General features: G+C 46.4%; 1 protein-coding gene across 1 annotated transcript in view; it reads right to left on the bottom strand.

Annotated features, from left to right (window-relative positions):
• MAP2K5 (mitogen-activated protein kinase kinase 5) overlaps positions 1-21330 on the bottom strand; it is a 121329-nt gene that overhangs the window by 75519 nt on the left and 24480 nt on the right. The window contains exons 8-12 of the mRNA XM_038146766.1: positions 17698-17762; positions 6191-6230; positions 2596-2664; positions 2419-2500; positions 489-550 (exon numbers count right to left, since the gene is read on the bottom strand). Coding sequence (XP_038002694.1) covers positions 489-550; positions 2419-2500; positions 2596-2664; positions 6191-6230; positions 17698-17762 — 318 coding nt within the window. The remainder of the gene's footprint in view (positions 1-488; positions 551-2418; positions 2501-2595; positions 2665-6190; positions 6231-17697; positions 17763-21330) is intronic.

Here is a 21330-nt window from a genome sequence, read left to right as displayed (position 1 = left end):
TGCTCCAAACCCCATCCAGCCTGGCCTGGGACACTGCCAGGGATCCAGGGGCAGCCCCAGCTGCTCTGGGAATTCCATCCCAGCCAGGAATTCCTTCCCAAAATCCATCTAAATCTCAGCTTTTCCACTCTGAAGCCGTTCCCTGTGTGCTGTCCCTCCATCCCTGTCCCAAGCCCCTCTCCAGCTCCCCTTGGAGCCCTCTCCTCTCCTCTCCAGGCTGGACCATCCCAGCTGCCACCTTTCCCTCACAGCAGTCCCACCCCTCCCAGATCCCAGGAGCTCCAGAGGTTCTGTTGGTCATTCCCAAGGATGTTCTCCCTCATCCCAGAGCCCCTGAGCACAGGGGATGGTTTGGAGGAGCAGGAAGAGGAAGGACCCTCCTCTCACACGGACACCGGAGCTGCCCCAGCGTCCCAACGACCACCCAGACCCAGATTTTCCACCCCCCCAGTCAAAAACCGAGAGATAAAAAGCAATGAATTACTCACAGCCACCGCTATCCTTCCCAGAACGTGTTCTGGAATCTTCCTGTAAACGTCCAGGGACCCCCCTGCAGGGACAAACAGCACGTGCTCAGCTGGTGCCAGATGAAACAGTGCCCCAGATTTGCAGCCCCGAGGGTTTTCTAGGCCTTGGTTATTAATAAAAACACCACCAGTGACAGAGCAGTAACTGTGGCACAAATAACTGACCTTAAAAAGCCCCCAAACTCCGCATAAACACACAGAACAGCGCTCAGGGAGCTCCCTGCCACACCCCTGATTTCTGCTTGCAGCAGAGGTACTCAGAAAACAGCAGGGACAAAAGGTTAGAAAACCTTCCAGCCAGAAATACCAACTTTAAAGACCTCCAAAGCCTGTGGAAAAATATCTTTGGCATGACAAAATCATCCCAAAAAAGTAGATTTCAAGGTCCAAAGTACCCCAACTCCTGTCCTCAAAAGCTGGTGCTGCCATTTGGTGGCACCCAATATTTACATCCATGATTAAATGGATGTAAATATCCAATTAAATGGACATAAATATCCAATTAAATGGACATAAATAGCCATTGAAATGGACATAAATAGCCATTGAAATGGACATAAATAGCCATTTTATATCCATGATTAAAGCCATCTCCTCCTGACATCACACCAGGAAGGGTTTGGCCGTGTCCACACTGATGCCTGAAATAAAATTCCTGGAGTTCTGGGGAAGCAGGTGAAGTTTTCCTGGTAAATCTAGAATGGGAAAGAACCTGTCAGCATCCCCCATTCATGGGGACAAGGGATTCCCTCTAAAATCCCTACAGACATTCCCAAGGGATTGGGAAACCTCCCTTCTCTTCTGCAAAAAAAAACTCATGATCAAACCAGAGCCCAAAATATCCCTGGGCTGAAATACAAACTCTAAAGGCAAGAAAAAAAAATTAAAATTGAGAATTAAAAACTGGCAAAGTGCTGCACCAGGGCAGTGTCCCTGCTTTTCCTCAGGAATATCCCAAATTCAGACACCAGTATGGGTCACAGACTGCTGCACCAGGGCATTGTCCCTGCTTTTCCTCAGGAATACCCCAAATTCAGACACCAGCACGGGTCCCAAACTGCTGCACCAGGGCATTGTCCCTGCTTTTCCTCAGGAATACCCCAAATTCAGACACCAGCACGGGTCACAGACTGCTGCACCAGGGCATTATCCCTGCTTTTCCTCAGGAATACCCCAAATTCAGACACCAGCACGGGTCACAGACTGCTGCACCAGGGCATTGTCCCTGCTTTTCCTCAGGAATACCCCAAATTCAGACACCAGCACGGGTCACAGACTGCTGCACCAGGGCAGTGTCCCTGCTTTTCCTCAGGAATACCCCAAATTCCCCAGCCAAGGGCTGGGACACCTCTGTAATTCCAGGCTGTGGGGTCAGGGATGGTTTTGGGGTGAGGATTCTCATGGGGAGGAACAAGGGAGACTCCAAAAGGAACTCAGCAGCGAGCTGGGAAACAGCTGGGCTGGAAAATAACTCCTTGCCTGGTAATTAAGAGACCATTTCCACTGCAAACACCCAGGACATTGGGTTAATAGATTTCTTGAAAGGAAAAGCTGTTTTGGCTATCAAAACACTACAAGTGAGGAACAGCTGTTTTGTCAGCGAGGACAGATTGCACGGGAGGCTCAAATATCAACCCACAAATTAAGGCTGCCTTTATTCCTCTTCTATTTACATTTTCCATAAAAGTAAGTGAAGTTCCACGCAGGGAAAATGCAGAATGTCCCCCAGTCCCAATCCCAACCTGCTCTGGTTGTTTAACCACCTGCAATATTATCAATACTCCACATTTTCCAGTCTTACTGTTGCATTTCATTCTTAAAAAAACCACAACCAAAAACCTTTCTCATTTAATTACTTAGCAATCAAAAGCAAACTGGATCCACTACTCACCATCCATGAACTCTGTGCACAGTGAAATCCTGTTTTCTACAAAAAAAGCACCATAAAATCCTATGATATACGAGGAGTCACACTGGGAAAAGAGAGAAAAAAAGCCACGAGGCTGTTTTAAAATCTGCTGTTAAGAAAACTGAAGTAAAAATAATTCCAGTGGTAAAATCCACACACCTTGTAAAGAATTTCTAACTCTGACATGATCTGCTTCTGGAGCTCCAGTGTTATATCCAAGGGTATCACCTGAAACACAGCAATACACAGAGCTCATGTGAAAGGGAACTGAATAATTCAAAATAAAAACCCTGAAGATCCATGGAGTAATGATCATTATGGGACAACAAGGAGGAGAGGAATGGGTGGAAAGAATGTTTAAACAGGAAGGAAACTCTCTCACCATCCCAACGGCCCAGCAGGACCAAAGCTCCAGGGACTGCAGCCAAAGTGGGCTGCACTTCCTGGAATTCTAAATTCCCAGGATTTTTCAGGGCAGACCCTCTGAACAAGGCACTGAAACTCAAACTGAACGCAGCATTTCTTGCCACAGCTCTTTGAAGACCAGAAAACTCAATCATTAAGCTCTGCTTTACAAAGCAACCTGGACACTACAAAGCAACCTGAGGCAGGCTGGGTGTGCCCCAGCCAAGCCCTCACTGCTCAATTCCCCAGGCCAAAGGGAAGCAGAATTCAGCCCGTTCCCAGAATCAGCAGAATGAACACTCCAGGAATAGTGCTGACAGAACAGAACACAACACGGGGAGCCCACTTCCAACCCAGCACCAGAATCTGTCTCCAGGAAAAGCCAATAAGCTGCCTCTTCCCAGAGCTGCTCCGGGGTTATTTATAAAAGCTGCCACTGAACTAAATTGTGAGCGGAGTACGGGGCTGCCAAGAAACATTTAACACGCTTGTCCAGATCAATAATCATTTGCCAACAATATTCACTTACATTTTTTCCAGCGTGAAAACCCCAGAAATTGATCTGCTGGGATCCCAACCAGTGGTGTTCTTTGAATTTCACCAAATTCCACCCCGTCAGAGGGGTCAAATCAAGATTTTATCTCACTCGCTCCTAATCCCAGCGAGGCATTTCTCTGACCCCAGGACCAAAAACATCCCCAGCATGCCAAAGCCAGGCCTAGAATGAGGAAAGGTCTGGGGCTCATTTGCATTACCCCTAATTACCAACAGCCCACTAATGAGGATAACCGGGGAAGCAGAGCTCTCCCATTTCCAGGTGGTCAGGACACCAAGGGAAGGGCCCAGCCAGAGGAATCACAAGATTATTTCACCCCAAAATGAATTAGGGGAGATCAGCCTCACTTCCTCTGCAGAATTATTTCATTGTTTTCTTCCAGCTGGAAATGTGTGGCCTGTGAGACCCCACCTCATGTCAAGGCTGGAGGAAATTTCTTTATTTGCAGCACAAAAAGAGGAAAAAAAAGATTTATTTCTCACCTTAACCTGCAGTTATCATCTCCTTTTGAATGAAATTTCCAAGCCTATTTTGTAGAGGTAAAAAAAAAACTTCCAGGGATTCATGAGGTGTCAGTTTCCAGCATGGACTGGAACTGTCTTAAAGTCAAAAAAAAACCCCAAAAAATCTCCTCAGAGTCATTCTGCTCAGGAGGAAGCTGGGAATGAAGATTTGGATGCAAATTCCTGGAATCCTGGAATGGTTTGGGTGGGAAAGGCCCTTAAAGGGATCTCATTCCACCTTCCCCACCCCAGGGTGCTCCAAGCCCTGGCCTTGGACACTCCAGGATGGGGAATCCAAAATCTCCCTGGGAACATTCAATAATTTTTATTTTTATTTTTTCCTAAACCAAGAACTTTGCAGCTCAAATAATTATTTCCCTGGGATGCCCTGAGTGTGCCCAGGGTCCCAGCTGGGTGAAATGGTTGAGCTGGGCACAGATGTTGGACCAGAAGGACTTTTTAAAAATTAAATTTAAATGACATGCAAATCCTCTGGGAAGTCCTCTGATCTTCCTAATGAAGTTTTTGCCCAAAATTCAGCAATTTTGGAGCCCTCGGGCCCAGGGAAAAGGGTGAAATTTGGAGTTGAGCTGGGAATGGATGCTGGACCTCAAGGACTTTTTACAAATGCCGTGCAAGTCCTCTGATCCTCCTGAGCAAGCTGCATCTTCCTCAAGAATTTCTGCCCAAAATTCTGCGATTTTGGAGCCCCGCTCATGGGCAGGGTGAAGTTTGGAGCCAGGAATCCACCTGAGCCTGTGCTCCCCCAGCACAGCAGGCTGAGCTGTCAGGTGAAGCCCAGCAGCTGAGTGACTGAATTATAATTTACTCCCTGCTCAATTTGAATTAGGGAGAGGCCATTAAAATATCCAGAATAAACACAGCAATTCATCACGGGCTGTCACGGGTGCCTCCCTCCATTTGCTGCCTCCACTAAAGGGAAGCAGAGCAAAAACCACAGGTCAAATGCAGATATTCTGCTTTAATTTAATTAAGACTTCGTTGTCTCTTACAGCACGCACAGCTCAAAGGAAACTTGGGGTGTTGTGGGCAGTGAGGATAAATAATAAAGGTAATAATGATAATAACTGAAATTCCAGCTAAAAGCAGGGCAGACTCATGGTTTTCACTGGGATTTCCCTCTTTAAATAGGAAAAAAAGTTACTTGGAAAAAGGGATTAAGTCCTCTGGAGGTTAAGGTTATGTAGAGTAAGGAATGTGGTGCATCACTGAGGGATTACATTATGGATTATCAGCATTATTCTGTTATGGATTATCAGCATTATTATGTTATGGATTATTAGCATTATTCTGTTATGGATTATTGTTATGGAAGCAGAGCAAAAACCACAGGTCAAATGCAGATACTCTGCTTTAATTTAATTAAGATTTCTTTGTCTCTTACAGCACGCACAGCTCAAAGGAAACTTGGGGTGTTGTGGGCAGTGAGGATAAATAATAAAGGTAATAATGATAATTAAATGCTGCACTGAAATTCCAGCTAAAAGCAGTGGGAGAATGGCAAAAAGCAGTGCAGAGTCATGGTTTTCACTGGGATTTCCCTCTTTAAATAGGAAAAAAAGTTACTTGGAAAAAGGTATTAGGTCCTCTGGAGGTTATGTAGAGTAAGGAATGTGGTGCATCACTGAGGGATTTTGTTATGGATTATTAGCACCGGGTTGATTATTTACCAGCTGGAAGTGTTTTACTCAACAGGTTTGTGGTTATCTTGTGCCATTAAATCTGGATTTTATCATTAAAAAAAGCCCTAAAATTATATTTTTGGGCTTATTTTTGTGCAGATGAACTAATAATAATTAATATAATAATTAATACAATAATTAATATAATATATAATTAATGATTTCATTAATACCATATTTAATAATGGCATTTACAAGCATAATTTAATTCATAAATTGTATCCAAGATCTTCCCCGCTGTTGCTGTTATTTTATCCCAGTTTTAAGGGAATTCCAGAGAAAATTGGGATTTTTCCTGACCACAGAATTCTACAAATTCCAGGTTTAATCAAGGAGCCCAACTGCCCTTGGAAACATCCACGGAGGTGTCAAAATGTGGGATTGTCAGGCAATTCCCTGGGGGAAAATCCTCAATTTTGGGAATCTGAGCTCATAGGGAATGACTAAATTTACAGTAAATAAATACATTTCCTGTAAATAAATTAATTATTGCAATAAATCAAATTGAGAGCCAAAAAATCAGAGGGAAGGGAAGGAAAGCAAGGGCAGGAAAAACTAGGGGGAAAAAAAAATCTGCAATTTCTTACCTTCACGGCCAGGATTTTTCCACTCCGGACATGGTAAGCCCTGGGTGAGGAAAAATTCAGTGATTTGAGATTATCTAGAATTGCCTCTGTGAGGACGTGCACTATAAATACACTCATTGCACAGGAAAATGAATTTTTACCTCATGGATTTTCTGTAAATTCAATTTTATCCGGCATTTCTACAGGAAAACCAGGGATCAAAAATATGTTTACAAGGGAAGCATTTGTCAGGGTTTGTGATATAAAATACACACACTGAAGGCTTTGATACGGCAGGAAAATAAACCATAAATGGAATTTAACAGAATCATTTAGGTTGGAAAAGAGTTACAAAATTAAGTCCAACCTTAAATCCTGGAGTCCAACCTCGAATTTATCCATTTTCCCATTTCCTTTCAATGGAATTAATTGAGATGATCACCATTCTTGAGAATTTTCATGGAAAATCAGGATTATCTCAGTCCCATGGGTATTTTCAGAGACAAGCAGCTTCACCAAATAAATTGAATTAAAGCAGATTATGGCCAATTCCTTTTCTCAAGTGAAGGACTCACAGAAAATCTCAGCAAAATTCGATTCCTGCGTTTATTTGATGATCACAGCGTGCATACAAAGACAGAAATAATTATTGTGGCTGTTCCCATGCACCCAAAATAATTTTCCAGGGTGTTTCAACAGCAGCTTGTCCTAATTTTTGAAGAGAAACACCCATAATTGGCTATTTAACAACGACTTGAATATTTCTAACCATGAAAACGTGAGAAAAGAAAGGAAGTTAAAAAAAAAAACAAACAACAAACTCCTCAAAATCCAATGTAATTTTGCATAAAAACAAAACCATTAAAGGTTTTCCTCTTCACTGGTTTTACTGCCTCACTCTGATTTATGGCAGCACTGGCAGAGACGTGGCACCAACTTTAAAGAATTCTAATATTTTACCTCTCTGTACCTCCAGCAATTATTGCTGAAGAAGAGAAGCTTTAATAATTGGGTTTTTTTGCGTGTAAGATCACCCTCAGACAGGGCAAAAATGTCATTTAATCTCATTTATAACCCTGAGTGCTCCCCTAATTTCTGGTAATGGCTTGGAAATTCCTAAAAGCTTCACCTTAACTTAGTAACTCCTGGGTGAACATTCATGCAATGGAGTGGCACCAGATTTTAGGGGGGAAAAAACAGAGTTTAGCAAGGCAGAGGGGAAAAAATCAGTGTAGAAAATGAGATTATTCATGGGAACTCTGATAGAGCTGAATCCATGAATCCACAAATCCATGAATCCACGAGCTCTGGGATGAACCAACAGTGGGAAAACATCCTGGACTTAAGATGATTTCCCAAATTTCAGGGGAGGAAAAAAAGGATTTAGCAAGGCAGAGGGGAAAAAAAAATCAGTGTAAAAAATGAGATTATCCCTGGGAACTTTAACAGAACAGGAGCTGAATCCATGAATCCAACAGTGGGAAAACACCCTGGGCTCAGGATGAGTGGGAATGAGGGATGAAGGGGCTGGGCAGGGATGCTCCATGTCTGCTGGGTTAATTGGGACCCCACTGGACAGCTTAATCAGCTGCTGAGGAAAGCTGATCCTTTTTCCATGGGAGAGATCTGCGGTTTGGGAGCGAGGAGCTGATGATTTAATGATGATGCACGCCAGTTCATCCGTGGAAGCCTGGGCTCGGGTTCCAGCAGAGGGCAGGTACCCGGGTCGGGTTCCAGGGCGCTGACAGCACCCACTGGACATTTAATTATGGCTGGGAGCTGGATCACAAAGAGCAGGGAGCCCCGGGCTGGGGCCTGGGCCATGCCAGGAGGGCAGGAATTTGTTTACTCCAGGCGATCCAGCATCTCAGCTGTCCTGCCCTTCCCCAGCACAATAACTGTAAAGTGATTAATGGAGCTGGAATGGGAGCTTTGGTTACACCAAAAGATAACCCTACACCTCTGTGGTGCTTTAATTAACAGCCAACGCTTCAAATTAGGCTGGAGCTGCTGCAGTAATTACCCCTTCTGAGGAAAAAGGGGTTTTCTGGGATGTTCTGTGGCTCGGGAAGGTGGAATTGATCATTTTGGTTGCAGGCAGCACGGCAAAATCCTGAATTTAATACCTTTGTGCAGGTTCTGAGGGATGAACCACAAAAATCCTGCAGGACAATGAGCACGGCACGGGGAAAACCAGACTTTTAGTCGATCCATGGATGTCTATGAGGGGATTAAACCAAAATTCCCACTCAAAGTCTCATCTCCCAGGTTCTGGTGCCACCTCCAGAAGTGAAGCAGCCAAACCCATCACTGCAGGACCAGGCAGAGAAAAGCAGCACAACCCCAAAGGCTCCTTCAGCAACCAGACACATTTCAGGGAATGCACTTAAAATCTTCCAGGATGGAAGAAAATTCCTAAAACACAGCTAAAACCAGCTGCTCCACTCCTAGAAAACCCCAAATCCAGGGATGGGTTTGAGCAGCGCCCTGCAGGGAGGAGCAGGGGATGCTCAACACCAAGCTGGGCTTTGGGGGATCTCCCTCTCCAAGCACAGAATCCTGGAATAGTTTGGGTGGGAAGGGACCTTAAATCCCATCCCATTCCACCCTTTCCACGGGCAGGGACAATTCCTGCATTGCCAGGGATCATCTCCTGGTGGGAAGCTCTCCCAGTAACGCAGAGCTTGCCGTGACTGTCCAAGGCAAGGACAGAGACTCCAACGCTGCCTGCCTGGAAAATCCCCAGTGGGGAACAGAAACATCCATCCCCCCACATTCCCACCATTCCAGAACTCACCGTTCCCAGCCCCTGCACCCGTCCCAACAGCTCCTAGGCAAGGCTGGCACAGTTTTGTCAGATATTTCACAACCCTGGCCTATAAAAACCCCATCCCCAGAGAGCTGAAGCCCTGAAGGGCCCCACGCGAGCCAAGTCCTTCAGCAGAGCTTTGTCTCCCCCACTCTCGTCCCTCGGGGGCGGTGTGGCCAAAATCTGGGTTATTTTGGGGAATAAATAAGAGAGGTGGTGTGGGAGCGAGCGCTGTGCTCGAACAAAGCCCTCCAGCCAAGCCAAACTCGTGATGGACTGCAGAGAGCGCATCCCTGGCGTCCCAGAAAATCAAAATCAATACCAGGGAAAAGTGGAATGGGGCTCTGGGGGATCTGCCTGCTCCTCAGCATCTCCCCCCAAGCCCAGACAGGAACTGTGGCTGCACAGCAAAGCAAATGAACGACTGGGAGCATCAGAAGCAGCTGGTTTGTGTTCTAAGGAAAAAAGGGGAACTTTTGAAATGAAATCCACATTACCTGATTTGTTCTTCCTGAGGTTCAGGAAACCAAGGAGAAATGTCAGTGCCCTGGGCTCCTCATGGAATAAACCACTGCCCATCCTAATATTTCATGCTAAAAACTTTGTACGCTGAATATGATGAATTTCTACTCAACACAGAAGGAAAACAAACCCAACTTGAGAGAAAACACTGCAGATTCTTAATATTAACAGCTAATAAATTCCTAATAAATAGCTTAGATGGCAAACAAAACACTTCTCTCTCTTTCAATTTGCTCAATCCAACAATTTTCTCTCTTCCCTGTGAGGAATTTTCCCTAAAGCCCAGAGGGAGCTGCAGGATGCTGTGCTTGTGGGATAATTCCTTCCAGGGCAAGCAAAGAACCAACTACAGGTTGCAACCTGCAGGCAACCTCAAAGAAAACACCAGTTCTTCCTAATTTTTTCCCTAATTTTTTTAATTGCAAACCCCTTGCCCACGTGTTGAGTGACACAACAACGGTCACATCACGAGCAGGGGCTGAGTTTGAAAAGACCCCCCAAGCTTTTCCCATCAAACACAGCAACTTCTCACTAGAAACTGAGTTTAGTCTTGTGTTAAATCTCAAAATAAATGTAATCTGTACCTAGAAGCCAAAATTCGTTACATTTATTTTGTCATAAGGACGGAACTGAAGGAGCCTGGAGCAGCACAGGATCTGCCTCCTCTGGCCACCAGCATAAATCCCTTGATTTTTCCCCCACAATAACCAGGGAAACAATTTCTAATCAATAAGATATTCCTTGGCAAGCCTGAAGGATTCAAGGAAAAGCCGTGACCTGTCTGCTATGCCAATGAGTCAGTCAGAAATATCACCAACATCAGCAAATATGACAAAATGATGAAGGGCCAGGGATGCTCCAGCCCAGGGACACCTCAGGCTGGTGCCACGAGGGATGGAGGGACAGGACACAGGGAATGGCTTCCCACTGCCACAGGGATGGGATGTCGGGGAGAAATTCCTCCCCAGGATGGAGATCCCTGCCTGTGCCACGGCGTGTCCCAGTGCTGCAGCTCCTCCTTTCCCGCCACCTGAGCTCCCAGCCCACAGAGCAAAACCACAAGTGGGTGTTTTGGTTCCTCTCTCCACCTCCCTTCCTTCACACCTCGGGATGGAATCATCACCCCCGTTTGTTAACAGCAGCAAGGCATCATTTCCCTCAAAAGGCTGGGAAATCTTGTCCCATTCCCCAGGGTTTCCTCTCAGCACCGAGGAGCAGCAGAGGAAGCTCTCCACACCCCAGAGCTCTCTGAGGCCATGGCAGAGGCCTTCCAAACAGAAATAAAAGCTTGAAGCTTCTCATCTGAGCTCAGCAGTGGCCAGGAAAAGCTGTGTCTGCAGCAAGCAGCACCTCCAGGAGTGAGGGCACAGGAGGAGCCCAACTGGACATCCACGAGAAACAACCAGGAGCACAAAGCTGTGCCAGAGCCAGGCAGAAGGAACTCACCCCAGCCACCAGCCCCACGCAGCAAACCACCCAACATTTGCTCATTTTTTTCCTTTTTCCCCCTTTTTTTCTGGCTGGTGCTGCCCCTGCCCGCGGTGCTGGTGGTCAGGCTGCGGCAGGGCAGTGACAGCAGCGTCACGTACTCCCACGGCCATCTAAAGAAAGAAATTCAAATTGCTCCTAGGAAATAACCACTTTGCCAGTTGCTGCCTCCTGCAATAGCAAACACATTAGCCTGACTCTGTGGCTGTTAAATCAGGGGAGCCAAAGTGCACAGCAGTTGGAAAAAGGAGCTTTTATGGGGCTGTGCTGGTTCACAGCACAACCTCCCCTCCTCTGAAATGCCACCGCAGATGCTCCGGCGCTGATTGCAAAATGATTTGCTGGGGAAGTGGCAAACAAACAGCAAATAGTGGTGCCTGAATGTTCAAACTTGGGAACAAGGGCACAGCCGGCAGCAGAGGCTGCAGAGAGGAGATGTTGAGCAGCAAAGTCGCCCTTAACCCGGCTCATGCTGAAATCCAAGCACAGGCAGTGAGAATTCCTCAGCTCTGGGCTGTGACTGCTCCTCCTCCCATCTGCGACCACTCAAGGACTCCTCCCTCCCTCCTGCAGCCAAACATTCGGGGTCAGCCTCCAGAAATGGGATCTGTGCCCATCCCACAGCAGGGCAGAACCCACTCCTGAGAGAGACCTGCAATGGAGACCGAGCTCCAGCAGAGCAGGGTGCCACCAGCACCCACACCAGGCCACCCAGTGCCACCAGCACCCACACCAGGCCACCCAGTGCCACCAGGTCACCCACACCAGGCCACCCAGTGCCACCAGCACCCACACCAGGCCACCCAGTGCCACCAGGTCACCCACACCAGGCCACCCAGTGCCACCAGGTCACCCACATCAGGCCACCCAGTGCCACCAGCACCCACACCAGGCCACTCAGTGCCACCAGCACCCACACCAGGCCAGCCAGTGCCACCAGCACCCACACCAGGCCACCCAGTGCCACCAGGTCACCCACACCAGGCCACCCAGTGCCACAGGAGCACCCAGAGCAGCTCCAGGCACAGGGATGGGTTCACCTGCAGGATTTCATCTGGGTTTTATCTGCACCCAGAGCAGCTCCAGACACAGGGATGGGGTCACCTGCAGGATTTCATCTGGGTTTAATCTGCACCCAGAGCAGCTCCAGGCACAGGGATGGGGTCACCTGCAGGATTTAATCTGGTGCAAGGACAGGAGGCAGCAGAGCAGCCCTGAGCTCTGACTGATGTGGGCTATCCCACGCGGCAGAAAGCCTGGAGTGAACCCATCACAACTTTAGGAAAATATGAAGCAACAGAGTGTGAGCCAAAACTCCATCCCCTTCTCTGGTGGCAGGAATGAAGATGCCAACATGAGGGGTGCTCACTTGGAGAAGGGAAGGATCCAGGGAATCCTCAGAGCCCTGGCAGGGCCTGAAGGGGCTCCAGGAGAGCTGGAGAGGGACTGGGGACAAGGGATGGAGGGACAGGACCCAGGGAATGGCTCCCAGTGCCAGAGGGCAGGGATGGATATTGGGATCTTGGGAATTAGGAACTGCTCCCTGGGAGGGTGGGCAGGCCCTGGGCTCTCACCCCAGCTCACTCACTGCTAACAGGCACAAACTCCCATTTCCCACTCGCTCCATCTTCCCAGCTATGGACATCCACCACAAACAAAACAACTTTAATTTAAGAATCATCCAGTTTCTAATTAAACAGCCATAGGCAGCTGGCTGGATACATTTTAATCAGTTTCAATAACGTATTGATTGGATACTGAAGCTTAAAAATTAAAAGTAAAAAGATGACCGGGGAATTGTCCCATCTCAGCCCAACAGTAGAACCCTCTGTAAATAACTCCTCTTTTAACCATCAGCTAAATGAACACTTCAATACTGCACTACAAAGTCTTCTGCAAAATTACTTTAACTAACAAGCAGAAATTTATCAGCTTCAGCCAAAATCAATGCTGAAATCAATTTGAACACTGGTTGTGTCTAAAGGGGCTCATTGGCAATTTAGGGAAATTACACCATGTAAATGCCTGTGCTTTAATTGAACAGTTTCATCAACTAGGCTGTGATTGCTGTCCATTCATTTATTTACTTTCACTGCAGCTCCCATTCTGCAGAGGAATGGTTTTGTCAGGCTCCAAGGAGGTACTTTATCTTCATTTTATGCACTTTTGTGCAGAACAGATTTTTTAGGGGGGGGCAAGTCACAGGCAGCCAGTGACCAGCAGGCACTGGTCAGTCTCTAAACCCCCCTGGAACCAGACAAAATCCAGGGGGGCACTTCCAGCTCAGCCAGGTAGGGCTGCTCCAACCCCTCCAGCAGGACTAAAAATAAATCCAAGGAGAGAAACAGAAAATGAATGCACAGGAAAGGAGAGCAAGGGAAATGCCTCCACAGGAATTAAGGGAGACGCAATCTGAAGACTTCCAAGGGTCAAAGATGTGTTTTGATGCCAAACAAGTCACTGAACCTGCCTGTGATCCCTCCCTGAGGGAGGCTGGGACAAGAACTGTGGAGAAAAGGTTGGGAGAACTTTACTGGGAGTCACCACCAGTGAAGCTGTCAATTCCAGCTTTAGCCCAGGCACTCCCACCCTGCTTGTTTTCCTCTCTCCAGCCCACACTGTTTGTGCTCCTGGGCTGAGCTTTGGATCATTTGTCCTTGGTGCCCAGCTGGAGCAGGAATTGTTTTGTGTCCCTGCTCTGTGCTCACCATCCCAAATATGAAGCCCAGACCCACACACTAAAGCAGCACAGAACCTGAGAAATAGAAAATATAAATAGAAATAAAATATAAAAGCATCACCTGCTCCAGGGCTGCCAGAGCTGCCCCAGCAGTGCCAGAGATCCCCAGCTTTGTCCCGGGGTGGGTTCCAGGCTGTGGAGCAGTCCCAGCTGTCTCCCACACTTTCCATTTCGTGTGCTGATGGGGCACCCCAAGGCTGGCTGAGACAGGGAGTGAGGGGAAGGGCAGATGCTGGAACGTTCCACCACACTGCAGAATTGCTCAGGAAATTGCTCAGACAAATTAAACTCCCTCATTTCTCCCTGCTTTCCAGGCTATCCAATTTTTCAGCGTGGGACATCAGCCACAGCCACTTCTCTCCCAATTACTCAACTTCCAAGTGAAGCCTTCTGCTCTCACAGCATTTTGCTAAGATGGGAACTGATGTTCCCATTCCTTCCCTCTCTCCCAGATCCTGGTAACTCCCAAATTAATGAGGGCATCACTGGGGCTTTATGGTTATTTTTCCTTTATGCTCCTGCTGCTGGAGACTCCAACAGAACCCACGGAGCTACAAAACCTCCCTGTAAAATAAATCCCAGGAGGCTGTGCCCTGCCCTAAACAGAGTTCAGGACATCTCATTTCTCCTTTCTCCCTGAAAAACAAAAACTAAAAGTCACAAAATAAGAATAAAATAAGGATAACCCCCCCCTTTTGCTCCTGTATAGAGGAAATAGTGATGCTTTAGACACATTGTGAGAGGTAGACCTGACAGAGGAATTACTTGCCAGAGATAAACACTTCTACTTTGCAACATTTAGGTTCAAAATATACAAAATTGGGAATTTGAGGTCTAAATAATCCAATGAAGCTGCTCCTGGGACTGGCTGGCACATCCAGACATTCCAAAGGAAATCCTTCACCTAAGGAAAGATCTCCTCAGAGAAGTCTCTGCAGGCACCAGCGGAGCCCAAAGAGGCAGCACAAAGCAGATCCTTTAAATGCCCTTTGGGCTGACCACGGAATGATCTGTTCCCAAATAAAGCAATTTAAGCAAATCCAGAGATGTCCTGCCACATGGGCAGCTGAGTTTCAAAAAATGCATCAAACTGGACTTAAATACTCCGTGGGCAGTGGAAATCAGAGCAGGTGACACAAGTACCTACAGCACCTGGCAGTCAGGAGAGCAGCACCCTCAGGAGCTTTGCTGCAGCAGATTTTACCCTTTTTTTGACAATCTTTACCCAAAACAGGGCACACTCTGCCTGCTGAGGAGCACTGGAAGGATTCCTGCTTTCTGCTGCAATCTTCAATAGACAGTTTGGGCTTGTTTTCTGTTTTCTCACATATTTCTGAACATGCAAGCAAGCAAAAAGCAAAGCTAATTAACTGGTTTTGCCATACCTAACACGAGAATTTTTATCGTTCCTTAATTAAGCGAACAGCGGATCAAAAGGTAGGGGCAGAACAAGATGTCAAAGAACCATAAAATCCCTTCTTTTCAGAACAGGAAAAACATTTAGATTCAGCAAGTTCTCCCTAGAAATATGGCTATAAAGTATTGATTTTTCACCAGGCTCAATTGACTGAAAAGTTGTTTGTATAGCAATATTGGCCGAGCCAATATAGTGGAACAATTTTGCTCCACACAGTAATCAAGTGTATTTCTAAAGTATAATTATACTGTCATAAAAATAAAGCTAAGATACCTCTTCTCCAAGCCATAAACCACTCGCAGCTGTAAAGAACCCAAATAAATGAAATCCATTTTCCAACTAAAAAAAATCCTGTGTTTTCTAACTAAACACAGGCTTCCAAAGAGAACCAGCCCGCCTCCAGCCGGGGGGGAGCAGGAGGGCTGATCAATACCTCAATCTCAATAAACTATTCCAATAAAAGAGTTCTTCCATGGAAAAAAAAGAGAGGCTGGGAGATTTTTGCTCGGCCTCCTGCGAGGCGCCGTCGCGAACACCGGGAATATTTCACTGCCATCATGGATATGAGCCGGGATAAAGAGCTCAGGGAAGAGAGGGGGAACGAAAAAAAAAATAAAAAAATACAAGGTAAGGATAACAAAAAGATAAAAGGAAGGGCGTAGACAGGCTGGTTGTGGAGCTGCAGATCGATCCTCTCCTCCCTGAGCCAAGAGCCCCACGCCGGAGAGGGAAACTGCCCAACCTCTGCAATTCATTGCACCTGACAAACGCCCATTGATTCACTGGAATAAAATATCTCTGGGCTGCTCTCCAGGGCTGGGCAGGGCAGCGAGCTGGGAGGATTCCAGCTTGAATTCCCTGCTCCCTGCTGGGGCCTGGATGCTCTGCCGGAGAGGGGGAATTGGGAACTTCTTGGGAAGGGGGGATTGAGGGGGTTTTGCCACAGGGCTGGAGCCCCCCTGCTCTGGAGCCAGGCTGGGAGAGCTGGGAATGTTCCCCTGGAGAAGGGAAGGATCCAGGGAATCTTCAGAGCCCTGCTAGGGATTAAAGGGGCTCCAGAAGAGCTGGAGAGGGACTGGGGACAAGGGATGGAGGGACAGGGCACAGGGAATGGCTTCAGAGTGGGAAAGCGGAGATTTAGATGGATCTTGGGAAGGAATTCCTGGCTGGGCTGGAATTCCCAGAGCAGCTGGGGCTGCCCCTGGATCCTTGGAGTGTCCCAGGCCAGGCTGGACAGGGTTTGGAGCAGCCTGGGACACTGGGAGGTGTCCCTGCCATGGCAGGGGTGGGATGAGACCAACTGAGCTCCCTTCCAGCCCAAACCACTGGAGGATTCCATGATGACCTGTAAAATATCCACACACAAACCAGCGCTCATTCCCTGGGAAAGGCTGGAGCGACTCCTGTCCTGGAGAAACCCCAAAGTCCCTGCAGCTGCTGACTTCAAATAACAACGGGATGAAAAGGACCACGAGCCACAGAAACACTTCCCTGACACAGGAGGGGCTCCTGCCTCTGCAGGTGAGACTGTCCCTCTCCAGCGCGCAGGGAATCGCCAGTCCCCACTCCAGGCAGGGGATCCCAGAAAGCTCAACATTCTCTCACATCTCCCATAAAATCAGAAAATAACACCATTTTCTCAAATCATAGCAACATTCTTCTCCAAGTAAAGATTTCTGAAGCACCTTCCAGCCCCCCAGGGCCAATTTAAGAGTCCATCCCAAGGCTGCATTTCCTCTGGGAGCCTCTGCAAGTCCATTTCCACCCAACCTTCTGCCAGGAGGAGTTTTGCAAGGCTGGCAGCCAATTAGAAACCAAACTAAATGCACCGTGGCTTTCAAAACATTTTAGTAGGGGGGAAAAATGTTAATATCAAAGTTAAAATGTCTAAGGTATAAACAAAACCCTAATGGGATGCTGGGTTACTGTATATGGTAAACAGCTCTCTGGAGGAAACCTTTATTACTCCCTCAGGGCTTTCTGACAAAGTATGGATTTCTTAATTCCCACAGGAATATTTTTCATACCCCACTGCAGACTATTAAGTCCCAGATATTACACTCTGTAGTTTAAACTTTGCACGATGCACAAGCAGGAGTTTTCTCAACAGGAAGGTCTTATCTGTGCTATTTTAATTTTTACAGCATTAAAATTAACCCTGGCTGCAGGGCTGGAGCTTCTGCACCAAAATTTGGGGGAGCTGATCAGGCTGGGAGGGAGGGAGGGAGAGCAGCAAAAGGGGGTGAGGGATTCTGAAGGGCAGGGCACTGGTGCCACCCCATCCCACTGCTGTCATCCCCCGGTGAGCCAGCAGCAATCCCAGATCCTGGAGGACATCCCAAATCCCACCTGGGAACCCTCAACTGGCTCCCAGAAAAGACTCAAAGCCGCGTTAAAGCCAGAATTAAACGCCCCAGAACGGTCTAAGAGTTTACACTGAGATTTTTCTCCTGCAGAGCAGCGAGGGCCTGCCTGCACCCCAAAACGTAAAGGACAAAAAACACTGTGAAATTTGAATTTTGGGACAGATCTGAGGCGAAAGCCCCACTCACTTGTAGACGGTGCCTCCGTTGCCGTGGCCGAGGATGTCTCGGTATCGAATGTCTTGTTCATTCATCTCCACAAGAAAGAAAGAAAAACAAAAGAGATGTCATGCCGGGGATGGAAATGTCAAGGAAAAGCAACTCCAGGCCATAAACAACAAGCAGTCTGGGTCATTTCAAGTTCAGCTGCAAGAACGAGAAGATCAATACAACATTTGCTGTCCAATTTATAAAAGACGATACCAAGGGACAAAGTGATGGAAAGTTTAATGACAATTTGTTTGCCTGGGTCATTTCATTAAAGTTTGATAAAAGGTGTCAAAATGGAATGATATAATATAGCTCAAGAGGGTCAGGGCACTGCTGCTGAGAGGAAAAGGGGCTCCAGAGCAGCACATCAGCAGAGCCAAAGTTGGAGGTGAATGGGAACAGCCCCGGCAGCTGGAAAAGTTTGGGATTTCTCCTGGAATCAGCACAGCTGAGCCTCATTGAGAGGCAGCTCTGGCACAGCTCAGTTCAGACATTTTTTATCTAAAGAAAAATCAGCCTGGAACCCAAATCAAAGTGATTTTCCTTGAAATATAGAGCAAATTCTTTGCCTCGATTTTTTCCGCTCGCTGGGACAACTCAGATCCTCAGGAATTCAGCAGCAGCTGATAAAAGCACTGCAGGAATTCCTGAATTTCTCTTTTTATACGGATTTCACAACAGCTTAACATACTGCCTGAGGAGCAACTGAAATGCAAAACCAGAGTTCAACCTTCTCCTGGACAAGCAGTTATTCTGATTCTGCACAAATTAAAAAATCCCATTAAAGGCATTTTTGCAATGCACATTTACACTTCAAAATAAATATTTTGAGCAGAATTAGCTCTGGGTTAAAAGCAGTTTTCTTTTCCAGAAAGATTCCCCCATTGCCTGATCATTTTAAGTAGAAAACGTTTGGGCAAATCCTGCTTTGAAAAGATATTTTCCTAGGAAACATGAACTCATTTTCAGTAATTACTTGTGTTTTATAGGACACCAAGTTAAATATTTCACATGACTTGGCCCGGCTGCTTAAAGATGTCATTTTTGTGTATTAACACAAGTGATGGTAACAAGCTCAAATGTCCCAAAGAGTCAATACTCAGCATTTCTAATGACCAGAAAATGAAATATTTCATTGATTTAAAAGAAGATGCAAGGACAGAAATGATTAATCCAAAATTGATGGTTTTTCCTTTCACTACCTGAGCAAAAAATGTGGTTTCTCACTGGAATTGCTACACGGGGATGGGAAAACCTGAGTTGAGACAACTCAGAAGAGAAGGTGATGATTTCATTATTTATTTGTAATTAAACCTGGGCCAGGTTCCTTAGGAGGGCCCATTCCAGCACCAAGCTTTGTGATGAAAATTAACATTTATTTCATTACTGAGAGCTCCTTGGCTTACTGCATCCATCAGAAAACGCAAACAGAAAGGGGGGAAGCTGTTCCTCACCAGGAACACTCACTCATTAACAACATTTAAATTATGTACAGAACCTCCAGTGGATCCCTAAACCAGAAATCATTCCTCTCAGGCTGCAGACTCGGGAATTTTAAGGAGTTCTGCTCTCCCAAGCTGGAGGACCTGAACCCTCCAGCCGTGGAGCAAACACCTCCTGCATTCCCAAAAACATCCTCCTGAACCAACCACTCCGAAGGGAATCCCATGGACCCACAAAAAAGCAACAATGAATTTGCATTTTTGCACCCTGGTGGGGGAAAAGAGAAGATTTTCTGGAGGTTCCTCAAGTCATGAACAGCGAATTGAGCAGAACTGGAGACATCAAGCACATTCCCTGCTCTCCTGCTTGCTGCCTGCTGGGAAAAAGGAATATTTTCTCCACACCACTCCCTAAAGGACAGGGACAGGAGCAGGAGGCTCCAAAGGGTGCCCAGAATTCCAGGGAAAAGCAGGAATGCTGGGCTGGAGGCAGGACCTGCAACTGATGGGAGATAAAATGGGATTTACTGGCTCAAATAAAGGTGCCAAAAGCAAGGGGTGATTTATTTATTCCACTGGGCAAACTGGATCCTCCATCGTAAAAGGTTCCCCTTACAGCAGGGGGGCATTAAAGCTGCAACCCCAGCTTGGACGGGCTGGGAAATTCAGGAATTCATGGAAAACCAAGCAGGGAGCAGCAAACAAAGCACCTCTTCCTTCCTCTGGCTGGGGCACGAAAGCAGGGTGGGTTTTGGGAAATAAACAGCCAAACTCCCAATTAATCCTGGTGGAATCAGGGTGGGGTTTTTGGAAACAAATAGCCAAATTGCCAATTAATCCTGGTGGAATCAGGATGGGTTTTGGGAAATAAATAGCCAAATTGCCAATTAATCCTGGTGAAACCAGGGTGGGGTTTTTTGTGAATTATTAATAGCCAAATGCCCAATTAAAGATGGTGGAATCAGGGTGGTTTTTGTGAATTATTAAGAACCAAGCACCCAGTTAATCCTGGAGAAATCAGGGTGGGTTTTTTTTGTAAATAAATAACCAAATTCCCAATTAATCCTGGTGAAATCAGAGTGGGCTTTTTATGAATTATTAAGAGCCCAATACATGCTGGTGAAATCAGGATTTTTTGTGAATTCTGAAGAGCCCAATGCCCAGTGAATGCTGGTGAAGTCAGGGTGGGCTTTTTGTAAATAAATAACCAAATGGCCAATGAATCATGGTGAAATCAGGGTGGGTTTTTGTGAATTATTAAGAGCCCAATGCCAAGTGAATGCTGGAGAAATCAGGATTTTTGTGAATTATTAAGAGCCAGTGCCCAATTAATCCTGGTGAAATCAGGGGTTTTGTGAATTATTAAGAGCCCAATGCCCAGTGAATGCTGGAGAAATCAGGGTTTTTGTGAATTATTAAGAGTCCAATGAATGCTGGAGAAATCAGGGTATTTGTGAGTTATTAAGATCCCAATGCCCAATTAGTCCTGGTCAAATCAGGGTTTCTTGTGAATTATTAAGAGCCCAATGAGTACTGGAGAAATCAGATTTTTTTGTGAATTATTAAGAGCCCAATGAATGCTGGAGAAATCAGGGGTTTTGTGAGTTACTAAGAGCCCAATGCCCAATAAATCCTGGTGAAATCAGGGTTTTTGTGAATTATTAAGAGCCCAGTGAATGCTGGAGAAATCAGGGATTTTGTGAGTTATTAAGAGCCCAATGTCCAATAAATCCTGGTGAAATCAGGATTTTTGTGAATTCTGAAGAGCCCAGTTAGTGCTGGAGAAATCAGGGTTTTTGTGAATTATTAAGAGCCCAGTGAATGCTGGAGAAATCAGGGTTTTGTGAATTATTAAGAGCCCAGTGCCCAATAAATCCTGGTGAAATCAGGGTTTTTGTGAATTATTAAGAGCCCAATAAATCCTGGTGAAATCAGGGTTTTTGTGAGTTACTAAGAGCCCAATGCCCAGTAAATCCTGGTGAAATCAGGGTTTTTTGTGAATTGCAAAGAGCCCCGTGAGTGCTGGCTGCTGAGGAGCTGAGTAAATCCCAGCTTGCAGGGCAGGGACTAATCAGGCAGCAGCAGCCACTGCAGGCTCCTTATGAACTGGTGACACTCTATCAATGCCGAATCAATCGGTGGCATTTACCCTGAGTGACAGAAAAGAAAT

This window comes from Motacilla alba, chromosome 10 (assembly GCF_015832195.1).
Source record: "Motacilla alba alba isolate MOTALB_02 chromosome 10, Motacilla_alba_V1.0_pri, whole genome shotgun sequence".
NCBI lineage: Eukaryota > Metazoa > Chordata > Aves > Passeriformes > Motacillidae > Motacilla > Motacilla alba.
This window is presented reverse-complemented; position numbering and strand designations above follow the sequence as displayed.